Below are 17987 nucleotides of genomic sequence, written 5' to 3' on the forward strand. Positions count from 1 at the left end.
CTGTTCGAGAGAATTATTAAAACCAATGTCCCCATCGCAGCAATAAAACTTGATTCTGCTCCAGCTGCTGCATGGAGAGCTCATTCTTCCTGAGCTGTGCTCACCATTCTCCTTAACCCCTAGCACTCCAAAGGCGAATAAACTTGTCTTTCACCTCCTCCGGTGTGGCATTTCTGGCCTCTCTCTTTCCAGCCAAAGGGGACCACAAAATGCCCATCTGCCACCTGTTCTTTGTTTTCCCCCCTCCTCACACAGACCCACTGCCTCCCACTACCTACCCATTTTCCTATTGCTGCTGGCTCTGTGATCATTCACCCTTGGGCATGTGGCCTCTGCTTCTCACCTGCCAACTTCAGGAAACCTTTTGTGACTCCCAGCACAGGTCCCTTAAAACGAACCAGGCCCATGGTATTAACTGTGAGCTAAGTTCCAAAGAGTTACAGCATATTAGCAATCCACACTCCACTGAGTATGGATTTTTATTTACAAATGGATGCATTTGAAGAACTCCTTTTAATTTGCTGACAGCTGGCTAATTTATACCATTGTTGGTTTTTCTATTTTTTGCTGTTCTGTCAGCTGGCTCGAATTGCTGACAGCAAGGATCATGTCTTCCCAGTGAATGATGGCTTTGAAGCCCTGCAGGGGATCATAGATTCTGTGAGTATTAATCTTGGCTGTATGTGTGCGGACGTGTATGCATGTGTGCGGTGGCTGGGGGAACCTGTCTATCATGCTCTAAGTGACAGGTCATTGTCACTGTATTGCTTTTTAAAGCTTTCTCTGCTTTAGCTGGAGGACAAATCTGATTCTAATATTACCACGTTGGAAGTATCTGGTACTTTCTCATCTGATCTGGTTTTAAAAAAAGGTTCGGGGGGGCGGAATCATGAAAATTTTTCCTGATTTTTTCCTTCCCTCTGAATCCCCAAAAACAAAGTAACTGAAATTTCAAATGTCAGAACATTTTGCCCAGCTCTAGTCTCCCCATCCCATACAAAAATTACTCATTCCCATGAGTAGTTGTAAGTACAGGAAGTGCTGGTATTCCCATTTTACACATGCGGGAAACTGAGGCAGTGAGAGGATTAAGTGTCACAGTGGATCAGTGGCAGAGCTGTGAGTAGAATCCAGGATCCCAGTCCCCTGGCCTAACCATTGAAACACACTGCTTCCTGAAACAAAGAGGGGCTCCATTCTGCTTTTCCTCCTGCTGCTTGTTGTGTTCTTCCTTTGTTGGCAGATATACTCCGCTGCTCTGAGTTTTGGTTCTCTGTGGTATTTCCCGCCCCCACTATGGTACAGGACTGTACAGTGATACTGCATAGATGCTAGACTTAAATCTAGACAGGACAAAAACACTAGAAATCATTGTCCCTCTTCATTAAAGAAAGCAAAGCATGAAGATGATGGGGAAATAGGAGACAGATATTCCTAGCTTGCCTGAAGTCCTAAAAAGCCAGCCATTCTCACTGAGATGTTCATGGGTTGGGCGTCCCTGCAAACAGGCCGTTTCTCTGCTTGGCTATATTTCTCCTCTAGAGTTATTCAGCTGCCTGAATTTCCCACGTGTCAGCTGCAGCGATAGGAAGCAGTTGGGGAATTCATAGAATTATAGAGTTTAAGGCCAGACGGGACCACCAGATCTTCTAATCTGACCTTCTGTATATCACAGGCCACCAGCACTAAACCAAAAACCAAACTAACCTCCTCTCAGAGTTGGTGACACTCTAGAGTCGACAGCCCCCGTCCTGTTCAATCGGAGTTTTGCCATGTGCTTCCCTGGCAGCAGCATCAGGATCCAAAGAGAGTTGTAGAAAATGGTAATGCAAACCACGGACTAGCATACAGGTCCCAGGACTAATATACACCAGCTACGCTTGCTTCACTCATGCATATATCCCCATTAACTTCAATGGGAATAGGATTGAGACCTGTAGGGCCCTTCCATCCCTGACTCCAGTGGTTCTGAGTAATCCTGTCTGACTCAATGCATTTCCAAAGCCTCCCTGGGCAGAGCAGGGAAAGCAGCACATGAGGGACTGTCTGGACCATTAATTAAAAAAAAATGTAAAATTATTCTGAATGTTCTCTAGGAAAGGATCTATTTGGGGATTTTTTAAAATAGTTTTCCTTTGCTCACTTGCCACACATAGCTATTATAACGGATTGAGTTTCCCAGGGCTATGGTGCCGGATGGGGAATCCTTTTAAATGTGTGTCTCTGTCCTGGCCATTTGGTATGTTTTGTTGTTGTTGTTGATAAAACCCCAGAGCAAGGAAAGTCAGCTTCAGAAAAGGGATCTAGGATTTCTGTTTTTTACAGTAGTTACATGCTATCCTGACCACGTGGTATCAAGCAAAAACTATTCTTTCCAAGACAAGCTCTGGTTCCCCAGCTCTTTTTCTTGCTGAAGGAAGGTGATCCCATATTACTGGTTTCCTGACATTTTGCAAACATGGAGCTGCTTTCCCCAAATTTTCTCTTGGATGATCAGGTGTTGGCTGTCTTCTTAAAATCTTGGTTCTCAGCCTGGCATTCTCTTTGCAGCTGTCTTTAATGAAATCCAGAGGTGGCTCTCTGACATTCTCTGTGTGGCTGTATATGATAAAACATAAGATTTCAGTCTTGGGAGCCTAATTCTGAGCTAATTCAGTTAAGTGCTGCGCCATTTACCAGCTACACCAGAAAGTATAACTGCTGCAGGAAGTTTGTGGGGGGACTGTGAATAGACAATGATGGTCTATCTGCAAAACCATGGGAAGTTTCCTGCCAGGTGATTATGCTTTCCGGTGAGTCCTACTGAATAGCCAGAATGCGCCCCAAATGCTACCGAATGCCCTGATTATTCATCACTTTTAATGGGGGCATCACCAGAACAGCAGCAGCATGGAAGGTGGAGAACCTGGAAAGGTTCAAGCTGACGGAGCTGAAACATGACTACAAAGCATGAAGAAGACATGAGAAGACAGGTAGTTTAAGACTACCTTTGGGTTCTTATTGCAGTGTAGAATGTAAAGGCTTTTCCTTTGCAGAACAGAACACTTCAGTGTAAAGCAAGCAAACAAGGCACCCGTGGTGGGCTGAAACTTGGCTTTGCTCATGGCTGAAACGGTGCACCTCTGGCAGCCCGGCAGTGAGACGATGCACTGTGCATGGGCACTGGTTCAGGACCACTTCTGAACAACAGAGATTGACAAATGAAAAACTATGTGGCTGGGGGGCAGGGGAACACATCAGAATTTTTTACTTTCAAACCTCAGAAGTGGGTTTCTGGGTTTGTTCAAATCTCAGTCGAAGCTTTGGGCTGCGTGAATGACCTTTCACTCCGTGACGGGTTACCCCCCCCACTCCGGGGTGCCACCTGATGTACAGGGGTACCACTGAGCCTGTCTGTTTCACCAGTCAGGGCTCCCTTACCTTGTCCTGCTGAGCCAGGCCCTCAGGCCTCCTCCAGTGCACACAGGTGGGGACACACCCCGCTGCAGAAAGACACAGACACTGAAATCAGCTCTGCATGGGAAGACTCAGCTAGGGAATTGTCTTGTCTTGTGCTGCACAGAAAACTGTACAGCGTAAGCTCATAAAAATCACCCCCCTTCCCTCAGTGTGGAGGAAGATATGCACAACTTTTTGCCCCTCCACCCCCCAGTTATGGATTCCACAAACTGAGTTTCGAGAAAACAAAATAAGTTTATTATCTACAAAAGATAGATTTTAAGTGATTATAAGGGATAGCCAACAGATCACAGCAGATTACTGAACAAATACAACAAACACACAAACTAAGCTTAATACGTTAAAGAGACTGGTTACATGTACTAATTTCTCACCCTAAATGTTTTAGGCATTTCTTTCACAGGCCAGACCCCTTTTCCAGCCTGGGCTCAGTCCTTCTCCCCCCCCCCCCTTCTCTTTGTTTCTTAGATGTTTCCAGCAGTCATCTGGGTTGGGGATTTGGTGAAGAATGAGCCCTGATTAACTCACTTCCCTGCCTTAAATAGGATTTACATGAGGCAGAAATCCTTTGTTTCCCAGTTTGATCCCCACCCCTATTAGTGGAAAAATACTAATAATCCAAGATGGAGTCCAGTATCAGGTGACATGATCAGATGACCCTGCAGTGTCAAAACAGCCAGGAGTCAAAGTTTGTTTGCAGCATCCCAGGAAGTTCTCAGGAAGGTGGGAGATTATCATCTTCAAAGTCCTATTGTTCTCCCTAATGGCCCATCCAGGCTGACTGCATTCTCTCTGGTGGGCATTCCCCAGGTGTAAACCCACTTGCAATAGTTACATAGTCAATATTCGTAACTTCAGATACAGAAATGATACATGCATACAAATTGGATAATCATATTCAGTAAATCATCACCTTTCCAATGATACCTCACATGACCCATCTTGTACAAAACACATCTTAGTTATGCCATATTCACATCATAACAATATCTCTATTAAGAATGGTTTCAGAGTAACAGCCATGTTAGTCTGTATTCGCAAAAAGAAAAGGAGTACTTGTGGCACCTTAGAGACTAACGAATTTATTTGAGCATAAGCTTTCGTGAGCTACAGCTCACTTGCATCCGATTGTAATGCATCCGATGAAGTGAGCTGTAGCTCACGAAAGCTTATGCTCAAATAAATTTGTTCGTCTCTAAGGTGCCACAAGTACTCCTTTTCTTTTTTCTATTAAGAATGTGGGATGTAGTGTGACAATCCCTTCACCTATATGTATCACTGACCAAGGGATTTGTTCTGCCCTGGAAGTGTCGCTGAGAGGGGGAGTTTACAGAGAGTCCCTGCTAAGAGCTCTGCATACATGCTCCTTTCTGCAGTGCGGAGAGACCTTTCCCTTTCCTCCACACACACACAGATCCCCAGATGCAGTGGAACTAGCAAGGTCCCTGTCTCTGGGGTGGCAGGGCCAGGATTGGGAGGGTGACATTCTCTGGGGATGACAGTCTATATATTGTGAAGCAGAGGCAAACACATGGATACACCTGCCTTTGTCCTCCCCGGAGGCAGCCTGCAGGAGCCATGCATGGGAGTTCATGCAGCCCGGAGGCTGTGGTAGGATCTGTGAAGAGGTCTCTGCTATTGCCCAGTGAAGGTTATTGGAGAAGAAGATTGACCTGTCTCCTGCTTTGCTCCCCAGTGCACAGCCCAGCTATTCAGGCTGCGCTTTGGGATCTGTTTGATATATGCTGCAAATTCAGAGAGACACTATTTATTACCAACAGGAGAGTGGGTTTGTGGGGGTGGGAGGGGGGTGTGGGGAGAAAACCTGGATTTGTGCTGGAAATGGCCCAACTTGATTATCATACACATTGTAAGGAGAGTGATCACTTCAGATAAGCTATTACCAGCAGGAGAGTGGGCTGGGGGGAGAGAAAACCTTTTGTAGTAGTAAACACCCATTTTTTCATGGTTTGTATGTATAAGAACATCTTCTGTATTTTCCACAGTTTGCATCCGATGAAGTGAGCTGTAGCTCACGAAAGCTTATGCTCAAATAAATTGGTTAGTCTCTAAGGTGCTACAAGTCCTCCTTTTCTTTTTGCGAATACAGACTAACACGGCTGCTACTCTGAAACCTGTATTTAGGTACATGTAGTGCTTCGGAGTAGATACTCGCTACAGCAACAGGAGAGGTTCTCCCGTCCCTGTAGTTAATCCACTTCCCTGACAGGTGGTAGGTAGGCTATGGACGAATTCTTCCGTTGACCTAGCGTTGTCTACACAGGGGGTTAGGTCAGCTTAAGTACGTCTCTCAGGGGTGTGGATTTTTCACACCCCCGAGAGATGTAGCTATGCTGGTGTAAGCTTTCAGTGTAGACCAGCCCTCAGTATAAGCTCCGGGCAAGTCTGCACTGCAAAATTAAGTCGACCTAAGTTACGTCCACGTCCAGCCACCTCAGGAATTAAATCGCTTTTGCGTGTCCACACTATGCTCCATGTGTCGGTGGTATGCGTCCCCACCAGGAGCACTTGCACTGATTAACTATCAGTGTAGGGCATTGTGGGACAGCTTCTGAAAAGCAGGAACAGTTAATGTAAGCAACGCAATGTCGACACTGACACAGTGTCAACCTAACTACATCGACCTTAGCACTACGCCTCTCACGGAGGTGGAGTTATTAAGTCGGTGTAGTGGGCAAGTCACACTGGAGGGAGCTACATTTTCATATAGATGCTTACAGAGATAGGTCTACATAAGCTGCCTTACATCGACTTAACTCTGGAATGTAGAACAGGGTTCAGCCATGAAACCCATCCTCACTTGCCAGTGAAGTCAAAGGGAGCCAAAGGTGCTCAGCAGCTTGCAGGATTGGGCTTGTACAGGCTTTCTAGTGTCTCTCAAATTAGGATGAAATATTGTTATTTAGAGAACTAATTGCTTTCTCACTCCTATTGTCAGACAATCACTGATAAAACTACAACTGGAAAAGCCCGTGTAATGGGGAATTTGAGCTTTTTAAGGAGTAAGGAAAATAAGGCAGACACCTGATCCCTACGAGCGGGACAACAATTCAGAGGAATAAAGTATTTTATAGCTTTTTTTTGTTACTGTGGTTTCCATGGGAATTTCTGCAGATCGTAACTTGTCAATTTAAAGCAAACGGAGCAAGACCTAGAGTGAAAACTTGAAGCTCAAATTCATCAACTGCTCAGGACTTCTTTGTCTGGTATGAGGAGTGCTCCAGGCTGTGAAATATAGAACATCATGGAAGTTAGGATATGATACCTTTGTCATCTCCCTTATAGCCTGTAACCTAAACAGTTTAGTAACACAGCTATGATTCAGAAGCAGGAATGCTCCCAGGTCTTTGCCGTTTGCTGCAGCTGAAAACTCATTTCAGACATGGAAAAGATTGTATCTCGAAAACCAAAAATGAAAACAAGATACTAACCATACATGACTGTACAAATTCTGTATGTGAGGTTAAGAAGGCAGCTGTAAAAAAAGGAACTAGAGGCAGAATTATATTAGACTTCTTTTAATCTTTCATTGTATCTAGAAGAGCATCCAATCATCTATATTCCTATTGATTGGTACCCTTGCATAATTTATCTCTCCTCTTTAACTTAGCACCCTGCTTGTTCATTACATTTCACCTTTATGCCCATATAGGATTTACTGGTCTCTACTGCATTCCTAATCTCTCTTCATATCTCCGCTCTTAAATTTGTTCTGTCAGTGTTGCATATACATTTGCCATAGAAAGTTTTAAGACGGAAAATTAAACTCTCCAAGTGCTGTATGTTACACAGGTATCTGAGCTCCGAAAGGAAAAAGGATATACCAAAAGGACAAATCTTATCCCAGAATCCACTGAGTTCAGTGAGAATCTTGCATGTGCATCCGAAAAGCCAAATTGTTTGTCCTTTGCCAAATCTAAGATGCACCATTATCTTTTCTTGAGATCATCATGTGCTTTTATGGCCAGCTTTTCAAATGGGCCTCTCAAACTATACATGCAAATGTTTCTTGTACATGTGTCCACCATCATGTACAAGTCAGATGAGCATGCACACATAAGGATAGTGAGAGACAGTTACCTAGTTTGCAACACACGTGTTCTGAACTTGTAAAATTTAGGGTGTGCATAATTTAGAATCCAGTTTGAAAATTTGGACCACGTGTGTACATTGTGCATTATGACATGTTTAATGTTTAAAATTGCTTTTCAGCATGATGTGTGGTCACATCTGACACTTCTTCCCTCTTCCCCCAAATCATCTCTGAAGCATGTTGTTTTTTGATGTACCAAATGCTAGCAATGCTGGAAAGGAAGTATTGTGTAAATAGAATTAAATTGCTGTTTTGTAATTGGCAACAGACTTTGTTTTTCAATGATTCACCAAAACTTGGGTAATCAGTACCTAGACTCAGACTACAGGTCATTCACACTAACAGACATATGCACTAGCCCTCCTCTAAACTTCCACATCCTGTTTGCTCATTAAAAAGCCTAAATTCAATAAAACCCCCGTTAATAGAAAATGTCCTCCAGCTGCTGTGCCAAAGAAGCCTAGGTATAAACTGGTGGGCCAGCTCACCAGCCAGTGCATCAAATAAAGCTCCCAACAGCATCTGAGTTTCGGTCCCTTTCTTCAGGGATGGGTTTATTCCTCAAAACAAAACAGTCCAACGCAAGTCAACCAGTTCCTTTTCCCCTGACCCAGGGTCTCCTACAGATCTCCCTCCCAACTGAGCTGTTTGTTGGCCTTGATCTATGGACCAGGTGACCTACAGGCTATCACCTGATCCCTGGCCTCAGACCCCTCACCCGGGAGGCTGTGGGTTAGTTACAGGTAGGGCTAAGCCCGCCTCTCTTAAAGGGCGTTCTACCCTGTGGTATGAGCAAGCCATGAAAAATACTTAAATATCAATCTACTCTGAGAACACATTATACAATATTTATATTTTCAAAGTTCTTTACAAACATTAACTAACTAACCCCTGTGAGATAGGGACATGCTTATTATCCCCCTGGAATACATGGGGAAACTGAGGTAATTGAGGCTAAGATTCCTTATTCAGGAGAGCACTTAAGTATGTGTTTATCTCCAATCACATGCCATTGAAGTCAATGGGATGTAAACACTTTTTTTTTTCCCCCTGAGGAGGGATGGACTTAAGCATGGGCTTCCCTAAACTGGGGTCCCGGCAACGCACCCAAAGGCCACACAGCAAGACATTACTGAATGAGCCAGGACTGGAGTGATGGGGTTCTCCACTCAAACACGAGGCTAGATTTGTCATGACTAGGATTCAGCACTAGGTCAGTTGTACTGAGCACACTGTAGGAGTGATTTATACTAGGTCCTCTGCCTGGCAACTGACTGAATGCTGTCCCACACTATTTCATTGGCTTGCTTGAGCCAGGTTACCTAATCCCTCCAGCAGTGTACATGCAATCCAAGCAAGAGCCTTCCACCACCCTGGAAGGGAGGAAAGCAGCAGACTTCATGAAGTCTACTAGGGCATATCTTACCTGTATGTGAAGTCCTTTGATACTATTGCTTCTCATAATGATGAAAGGTGGGGACTGTTGGAATGATTACTTAATGCTACTGGGGCTTCATTGTGTTTATTAATGATGTTAGGGTACTTAGAGTTATGGATCCTTTTTTTTAATTATTATTTTAAAATCTAAATAAATACAAACAAATATTATCATAGGTATTCTATTAAGCCCTAAAGGCCAGCTCAGAGGTGGAAAAAATATGAATTTTTTTGTATTACAGAGTACAAAATAATACAGAAATAAGGCTGGTTTCAAAAGGAAGTAATTTTATTGTTTTTAATTTGAATTTTGTTGCAAAAGTGTTTATCAAGTTATAAGGTTTGCTGCCCTCCCCTTCCTTTTTCACCTTTTCCCTTTGTCCTCCATGTTTCCATTTTACTGCTGAAAAGGAGGTGTAGGGAAAGGAAAAATTGAAAACCAAAAGATTTTTGGTTTGGGGTTCCGTTGAAAAGAGGTAAAACTTTAAGAAGAATAGACAAAAGTGTGTGAAAAGTTTCCATTTTTGAAACAGAGCCATTTGTCAATGAAAAGAATATTTTTTCCTTGGAAAAATGTCAACTAGCTGTATTACCTCCCCTGCATGAATGGTCAGTGGGGCCACTTGTGGAGTAAGCTAGTACCAGAATCTGGTTTTAGGAATGGCTAGACAGCACCCGAGTGGTATCTGGCAGGCGGCATATTACAACACCTACCCACCTCTAATCTTCAGTATTCATCTTTCTCTGATTCTGCTTTCAGAGCCTTTTTTTGCTTGTTGATTGTACTCTCGACTGTATAACTGCTGCTTCTCTCTCTTTCTCGATTTGTTTCTCCCTTGCAGTTCTATCTGACTGGCCTTATTGTTCCTCCAAAGCTTCTCCTTTTCCTCATGCACTGTCAATCTGTCAGCAGCTCAGAAGGACCTGGTACTCTTCGGTCCCTGGTATCCCAGAAGACTTTGGCATCACTGCTTCTGAGTGACTAATAAGCCCTTCCCAAAAAAAACAACAACCAATCTCAAACAAACCCATAACTATATCTGCACCTTTTGCAAGCAGGTATTTCTGACGCATAGAGCCTTAATTACAGTGAAATCCTGGCTTGTCTATTATCTTAATGTAATTTATCATATTAGCTGTAGTTTGTTTCTTACAGATGTTTCAGTTTAAGGTTGGGAAAACAATTTTGCTGCTGGATAGAGTTGTGGTGCTTGGCCAACATAATCTGGCCTCTCAGAGCTGGCTAAAATTTGATCAGCTTATGTGCTGCCTCTCCAATGTCCCATCCCAGAATGGGGCTGAGCAGTCACAATTCCTTGTTAAGGCCCCCGAATCCTGCAAAGACTTACACATGTGATTGTGGAACTACTCACAGTGCGTAGAGCGAAGCGTGTGTATCAGGCTATGCAGCATCAGGGCTGTCATTGGCAACGAACAGCTGGATCAGTTCTAACACGGTATTTGAATAGTAATACTCCCAACTGAGTGAATGGCTGGCAATACGCGCAGCTCAACGTTCCAAAGGTATCCGTAGCTTGAAACTGAACCTGTGGCCTTAGGGGATATGTCTACACTGCAGTTAAAAACTCACAGCTGGCCCATGCCGGCTGACTTAGGCTCCCGGGGCTGTTTAATTGCAGTATAGACATTCGGGCTTGAGGTGGAGCCCAGGCTCTAGGTCCCTGCAAGGTGGGAGGGTCCCAGCATTTGGCCTGCAGCCCAAGTCCCAACAGCTACATTACATAAACAGCCCCACGAACCACCGTCAGTGGTCTAAGGATGTCTAATTGCAATGCAGACATACCCAGAGACTGTTTACATTCAAACTTGTATCGGTTTAGTTAAACTGGTGCAAACCTGTGTAGACACACTTATTTCAGTTTAGCTTAAAACCGTTTCTAATTGAAATGAGAGCACCCACAGGCACATTGGTTTAAAAACAATCCTTAAGTTAAATTGGTGCAAATCTGCATGTGGACAAGCTGTTAGACATAGGGTATGTCTACACTACATCTGTGACAACGGCGCAGCTACGGTGCTGCAGCTGTGCCGCTGTAGTGCAGTCATGTCTTGCACGGACAGAAGGGGTTTTCCCGTTAAAGTAGTCAATCCACTTCTCTGAGAGGTGGTAGTTAGGTTGACGGAAGAATTCTTCCATCGACCTATCCACCTCTACATAGGGGGTTATGTTGGCTCAGGGTGCAAAATTTTTCACAGCTCAGAGCAACATAGCTAGGTCAATCTAATTTTAAGTGAAGTTCAGGCCTTAGACTGTAGGCGTAGGGGGCTAGATTCTCATTTTCATCATTCTGGCAGTGTAAATGGATGTCGTTTTCAGTGTGAAGGGGCATTAAGGTAAATGAGAACAAAGGTCCTTGGGGTCAAGAGTTATGCCTTAACGTAACTTAAAAGTTAGATCAATAAAGCTATGTCACTCAGGGGCGTGAAAAATTGCACGCCCTTAGCATTGTAGCTATGCAGGCCTACCCCCTGGTGTAGACATGGCTAGGTTGACAGAAGAATGCTTCCATTGACCTGGCTACTGTTGCTCAAGGAGGTAGAGTTCCTACATAAAATATCCTCCAAGATATTTTATCACATTTCTTCTTTCTTTCTTGGCTTCTAGATTTTGAAGAAATCATGCATAGAGATTCTTGCAGCGGAGCCTTCCAGTATATGTGCAGGAGGTAAGTTTAAACCAGCCCTCCGTGTTTACCAGTGCAATTGTCTCTGTCCACCCATCCCTGATCCCTAAGGAGCCCAGAACAATTGAGTTAACTGGAGTTAATTTCTAAAATATTTTGCTACTTTTGTGAAATTTCACAAAACGAGATTTTTTTTGACTCAAAATTAAGGAAATTAAAAACAACCATGCTCAGTTCTGAAAACTAATCTTTTTTTTAATCTAAACTATGACCTTAACTTTGATCTAAATGATGGCAACTCAAAGCAGCCCATTTTTCATCAAACAGTGCTAACCTTTACGCAAAAATGCTGTGAAATTTCAAAGCCAGACTGCAAAATCAGATCATCTTTGTGAGGAGACAGATTTGGAGGTTTTCAGACTTCACTGTGAATATTTCTTACACTCTGCTTTACTATAAACAGTACACACTGGCAAGCAGCAAACCCCTCTAGGTTAGCCTCGCTTCATATATTGTCAGAGTATAAATCAAGAGTGGGATTTTTTTCAAAGCACTCAGTTAGTCTCACCCTGCTCCCATTACAGTGAATGTGAAAACTCCCTAGCAGAGGTGGGCCTTGAACAAAAGGTGGCACAAAAATTTTCTGGAACCCCTGAGAATGATTTTAAGTGGCCAGTTAAGACACCATACGCTTGACTGACATTGAATTGTGCTGATCCCTTTTCCAGTGCTCACTCTAATACAGTTATACCATTTACTTTGAGGACTAAAAGTCCCTGGGAAGTATTTCTGTGTTCAGCAAAATCCAACCCCAATCTGTACAAACTTGTATTCAGCTGTGACACTCTGAGTAAGTTTCCCAGACCTGAAGAACCATTCCGAGTAAACTCAAAAGTTTGTCTCTCTCACCAACAGAAGTTGCTCCAGTAAAAGTTATTACCTTGCTGCCTTGTCTCTTGAATATTATGGGACCAACATGGTTACAACTGCACTCCATATAAAATCCAACCCCCTCATACTGGAGCTTGAGAGATGCTCTCAGCATCGTCCAGCTACTCTCCATATGATTCCAGATCCAGCTTCTTCCCATGAATTTTGTTAATTTTGCAGAGTGGATCCCAATTGTTTAATGCAGAACAGTCCTTTAGATAGAGGGGTCAGGACCAAAGCCAAAATGTGCAGAGCAACACAACGATTCAATGGTGAACTCTGCCAAAAAAAAATTCCATTTCATAATTTCGAAAGCCAGTTGTAATTAGTTCTTTGTGTTTTCACTTCAGAAGCATCTGTTCGATTCATCTTTCTTGAGTTTCCCACTATTGGAGTGACTGTGCATCTGCATTGCTAGCAATGAATTGATGATAAGTTGAATTTAATAAAGAAATGATTGTGTTTTAATAGCAAAGTCAAGGTCCTGAAAAGAAAATGCCCATAACTTTCACATTCAGTTATCCTTACTGTCATTTTTGGTTTTAGTTAATGCTGAGACTTAGTTGATCTGAGTGAGTTTGTCCAAGGCTTATTATTTTTCTATTTGCCCCCCCCCCCCGTCCATTTAAAGCATTCTTGCTCAAAATCTGGACTGCATCAGTAATGACCTCTTGCATTTACAGAGACGCATTCACCCAAAAGGACTACAGAGCAATTTTAAAAATGCTATTCAAATGATATACAGGAAACTCTCTATTCACCACTGAAATGCAATTGAATCTGAGCTGAACACAACAGGAACCTTGACAGAGCATAGTAACAGTGTATAAAAGTTTTGGGAAAGAAGTGAAGAAGAGTACTAGGTCTCACTTTCTATTCCATTTATACATAGTTTATGAAGGGTTAGTAAATACTTAACAGATGATTTATTAACTGGTTCATCAATTGCAATAGATTGTTATAGAGTCCATTAGTTACTTATATTCATGGCTTATAATCTGCAACACCTTTTATGTGCTTAGAACGATCTACAGCACTACATCTATAAATCATGTCACTAACATGCTTGTAACATCTATTAGCCACAGGGAAACCATTTACAAATGGAGCAGCCTTAATGTGACTGAATACTGTATCCAACTGAAACAGCAGAGGGAAAATATAGGAAGACATTATGTAATGACTCAAGTTAGAAATTGTCCAGGATGCCACAGAGGGAGTGATGTTAACCCTGAAAACTGCAAGGGACTTTTTACTGAGCATGGTTACTCATCCAAGACCGCAGTGTTATGCCTCTTAACACATGCTGGGTACCAATTCAATAATAATACAATGTGCCAGCAATGCTAATTTGAGCAACAAGTCGTTACTGCTTGGTGGGTGAAATGGGGCCCAAATCCTAAAGTCTGGGTTCAGACAAAACCTGTATTGAGTTCAAAGTGAAGTGGGAGTTTTCCCCAGAGTGAGGATTTCAAGCTTAAGCTCACAGCTAGTAAAAATGCAAAGAGTTAGATAAATCTTAATTGAATTAGTTTCTCTGAAAATTACAAAGGGACGAATTATGGCAGCTATAGCTCACGGTCTGTGTGAGAGAGGGCACTCTTCCCCTAGTGCGCTTATGTAGAGCGTGGCCGTAATTTGGCTGCAGGCCTGGGGAATGCAAGGTGGGGGCCCAGAAAGGGTCTAGACTAGATCGGGCCGTGATCCGCACACCCTGTACGTATTAGAATGGCATCACTGTGCGGAGAGCTGGCTACACCTTCCTGTCCTCTCTCTGGTACCCTGGAGGATTATGATTTAGGATATGTCGACGCTGCCCTCAGGAGACACACCTGAGGTAGTTAGATGAAAGCTCGCTCACGTAACAATAGCAATGATGCTGTGGCAGCATGGACGGCTGCAAGGACTAGCCCCGCCTGCCTGGGAACATATTCCAGAGCCTCTGCCAATGCTGCCTTGGCTTCACTGCTCTTGTTACTCGAGCTAGTTTTAATCTAGTTACCAAAGCTAGCTCGGGTATGTCTACATGTGCTGTAGTCACATCTCTGATGACAGGGCAGACATTACCCTTAGGCTGGCACACTGGCTCCAAACACTGCGGTTTGAGTGCTGTACCTTGTGGTGTTCAGTGATCATGCAGTACTTAAAGTGCTTGCAAGAGCTCTGCTTTATTCTGTGTCCGCTTCCAACAGGCTGTGCCTAACAAGAGCTTCACAGTGTCACTCCCAGACATTCAGTCTGGGAAGCCCAGCCCTGAAAGGCACAGTCCCCAATACCACACACCTCACTCCCACCCTAGGCTTGGTCAGTTAGCAGCAGCGACGCCCCATTCTGAAAAAAGAAAAGGAGTACTTGTGGCACCTTAGAGACTAACCAATTTATTTGAGCATAAGCTTTCGTGAGCTACAGCTCACTTCATCGGATGCATACTGTAGAAAATACAGAAGATCTTTTTACACACACAAAGCATGAAAAAATGGGTGTTTACCACTACAAAAGGTTTTCTCTCCCCCCACCCCACTCTTCTGCTGGTAATAGCTTATCTAAAGTGATCACTCTCCTTACAATGTGTATGATGATCAAGTTGGGCCATGTTAGTCTCTAAGGTGCCACAAGTACTCCTTTTCTTTTTGTGAATACAGACTAACACTGCTGTTACTCTGAAACCATTCTGAAAAGTTAGTCTCCATACTTGTTTGGTTTTGCATAAATATAGAAATGGTGATAGTCATCACTGGGCCTGTTAATTACAGTTCCAGACTGGATACATTATCACAAAGGTTATTGTACTCTACTGTACTTGGAATCCCATCCCATATGATTTCCATAATTGCTCCTAAGGATTTTACATCCCCACCCTCCAGAGCTCAGCACTGCTCCCCCTGTTCTTCTTGAATGATCTTGGACAATACAAAATGGGATTAAAAGGCAGCCTGCTTGGATAGATGTGCTGGGATTGTTTGCAGCTGACCCCTTCCTGGCTATAAGAAAATGAGACCTGGAACAGAGCCCAGATTCCAGAGCAAATATGCTATTCTGACAGCTACAGTGCAGGAGTCCCTCAGGGTAATTAGATAAGGTGGTAGCTATGTCAGCAGGTGAGCGTCTCCCGCTGATGTAGCGCTGTCCACTCTGGTGCTTTTGTCGTGAATCTTATCTTGGTCAGGGGGTTGTTTCTTCACACCTCTGACCAACAAAAGTTTTGCCAACAAAAATGCTAGTGTAGATAAAGCCGCATGCATGGTGAGACTGATTTACAAGTGTCAGTGGGAGCTGAGTAACAATTTCCCCCTATTATTACTGCAGATGTCAGCTCAGCTGCAAAACTCCTCTTGATTTGATTTTTCTCTAGCCTGGGGCTCCGAGGCTTGCCCCCGTGTTATAATTTTGTTTTGTTCTGGGACCGATTGCCTTCTCTGATGAGATACCTGGCTCTGTGGATATGGGGAAAGCGGTGGACATGATATATCTTGATTTTAGCAAAGCTTTTGAAATGGTCTCCCACAGTATTCTTGCCAGCAAGTTAAAGAAGTATGGGCTGGATGAATGGACTATAAGGTGGATAGAAAGCTGGCTAGATCGTTGGGCTCAACAGGTAGTGATCAATGGTTCCATGTCTAGTTGGCAGCCGGTATCAAGCGGAGTGCTCCAGGGGTCTGTCCTGGGGCCGGTTTTGTTCAACATCTTCATTAATGATCTCAATGATGGGATGGACTGCACCCCCAGCAAGTTCACGGGTGACACTAAACTGGGGGGAGAGGTAGATACGCTGGAGGGTAGGGATAGGGTCCAGAGTGACCTAGACAAATTGGAGGACTGGGCCAAAAAAAATCTGATGAGGTCCATCAAGGACAAGTGCAGAGTCCTGCACTTAGGACGGAAGAACCCCATGCACCGCTACAGGCTGGGAAACGACTGGCTAAGCGGCAGTTCTGCAGGAAAGGACCTGGGGATTACAGTGGATGAGAAGCTGGATATGAGTCAGCAGTGCGCCCTTGTTGCCAAGAAGGCTAACAGCATATTGGGCTGCATTAGTAGAAGCATTGCCAACACATCAAGGGAAGTGATCGTTCCCCTCTATTCGGCACTGGTGAGGCCACATCTGGAGTACTGTGTGCAGTTTTGGGCCCCCCACTACAGAAAGGGGTGGACATATTGGAGAGAGTCCAACGGAGGGCAACAAAAATTATCAGGGAGCTGGGGCACATGACTTACAAGGAGAGGCTGAGGGAACTGGGCTTATTTAGTCTGCAGAAGAGAAGAGTGAGGTGGGATTTGATAGCAGCCTTCAACTACCTGAAGGGGGGTTCCGATGAGGATGGAGCTCGGCTGTTCTCAGTAGTGGCAGATGACAGAACAAGGAGCAATGGTCTCAAGCTGCAGTGGGGGAGGTCTAGCTTGGATATTAGGAAACACTGTTTCACTAGGAGGGTGGTGAAGCGCTGGAATGGGTTAACTAGGGAGGTGGTGGAATCTCCATCCTTAGAGGTTTTTAAGGCCCGGCTTGACAAAGCCCTGGCTGGGATGATTTAGTTGGTGTTGGTCCTGCTTTGAGCAGGGGGTTGGACTAGATGACCTCCTGAGGTCTCTTCCAACCCTAATCTTTTATGATTCTGTGTCATGATACAACATGGCCCTGTTCAGTTGTGACACACAAAGGATACAGAGCACAGATTGTTCTATCCCTCTCTACCTCATGTGATACAGCAGGGCCAGAGGGCAGCAGGAGATGATTAATGGGAGGTATATAAACCCCAGGATGATCAGAGCCTTATTTCCTGTAGACTAAGGAGAGGTTAGTACAGGTTAATTAGAGTACCCGGAGCCAATTAAGGCCTAGCCCCAGACCTAACAAAACCCCCTGCTTCAGTCACACAGAAGGAGGAAAGGAGAGGTGTACTGGTGTTGATCAGAGGATTAGAATACCAAGGGAAGGGAGACCCTGCCCAGGCAGAGCAGAGGGACTCCCCCAGCACAGAGAACAGAGAGAAACCCTGCCCAGGGGGAAAGAGGGCAAGAAGCCTGTGAAGCCGAAGGGGCTAGGACCAGAGTAGGGGGTGAACCTGGGTCCTTTCCCCGCTCCCCTTCTCTCCCCCGCCACGACACTTGAGGAACCCAAGACTAGGGGTCAGGGTGGTGCCCTGACCCACCACACCAAGGAAAAGCGCGGGACCCACCACAATAGCATTGGCCATTTGCCACACTCAGCTACAAGCCAGGGGAAGGTTTGCCCCTTTGCTGCCCACAGCCATGGGCCATATGGAGCTGCAGAACTCCCTAACTCCACCAAAAGGTTTCTGGGAGTATGGACAAGGGTAACCCTTGTTGCACCCCTTCTGTGTGCAGACTCAGTTATATTGTTTGGTGCAGGAATATCATCAGTCTTTCTCCTCATTGCTACT

General features: G+C 44.3%; 1 protein-coding gene across 1 annotated transcript in view; it reads left to right on the plus strand.

Moving 5' to 3' along the window:
* ANTXR1 (ANTXR cell adhesion molecule 1) overlaps positions 1-17987 on the plus strand; it is a 173340-nt gene that overhangs the window by 29486 nt on the left and 125867 nt on the right. The window contains exons 8-9 of the mRNA XM_074940055.1: positions 580-660; positions 11637-11697. Of these exons, the coding sequence (XP_074796156.1) occupies positions 580-660; positions 11637-11697 (142 nt within the window). The remainder of the gene's footprint in view (positions 1-579; positions 661-11636; positions 11698-17987) is intronic.

Source organism: Natator depressus, chromosome 26 (assembly GCF_965152275.1).
Source record: "Natator depressus isolate rNatDep1 chromosome 26, rNatDep2.hap1, whole genome shotgun sequence".
Classification (NCBI taxonomy): Eukaryota; Metazoa; Chordata; order Testudines; family Cheloniidae; genus Natator; species Natator depressus.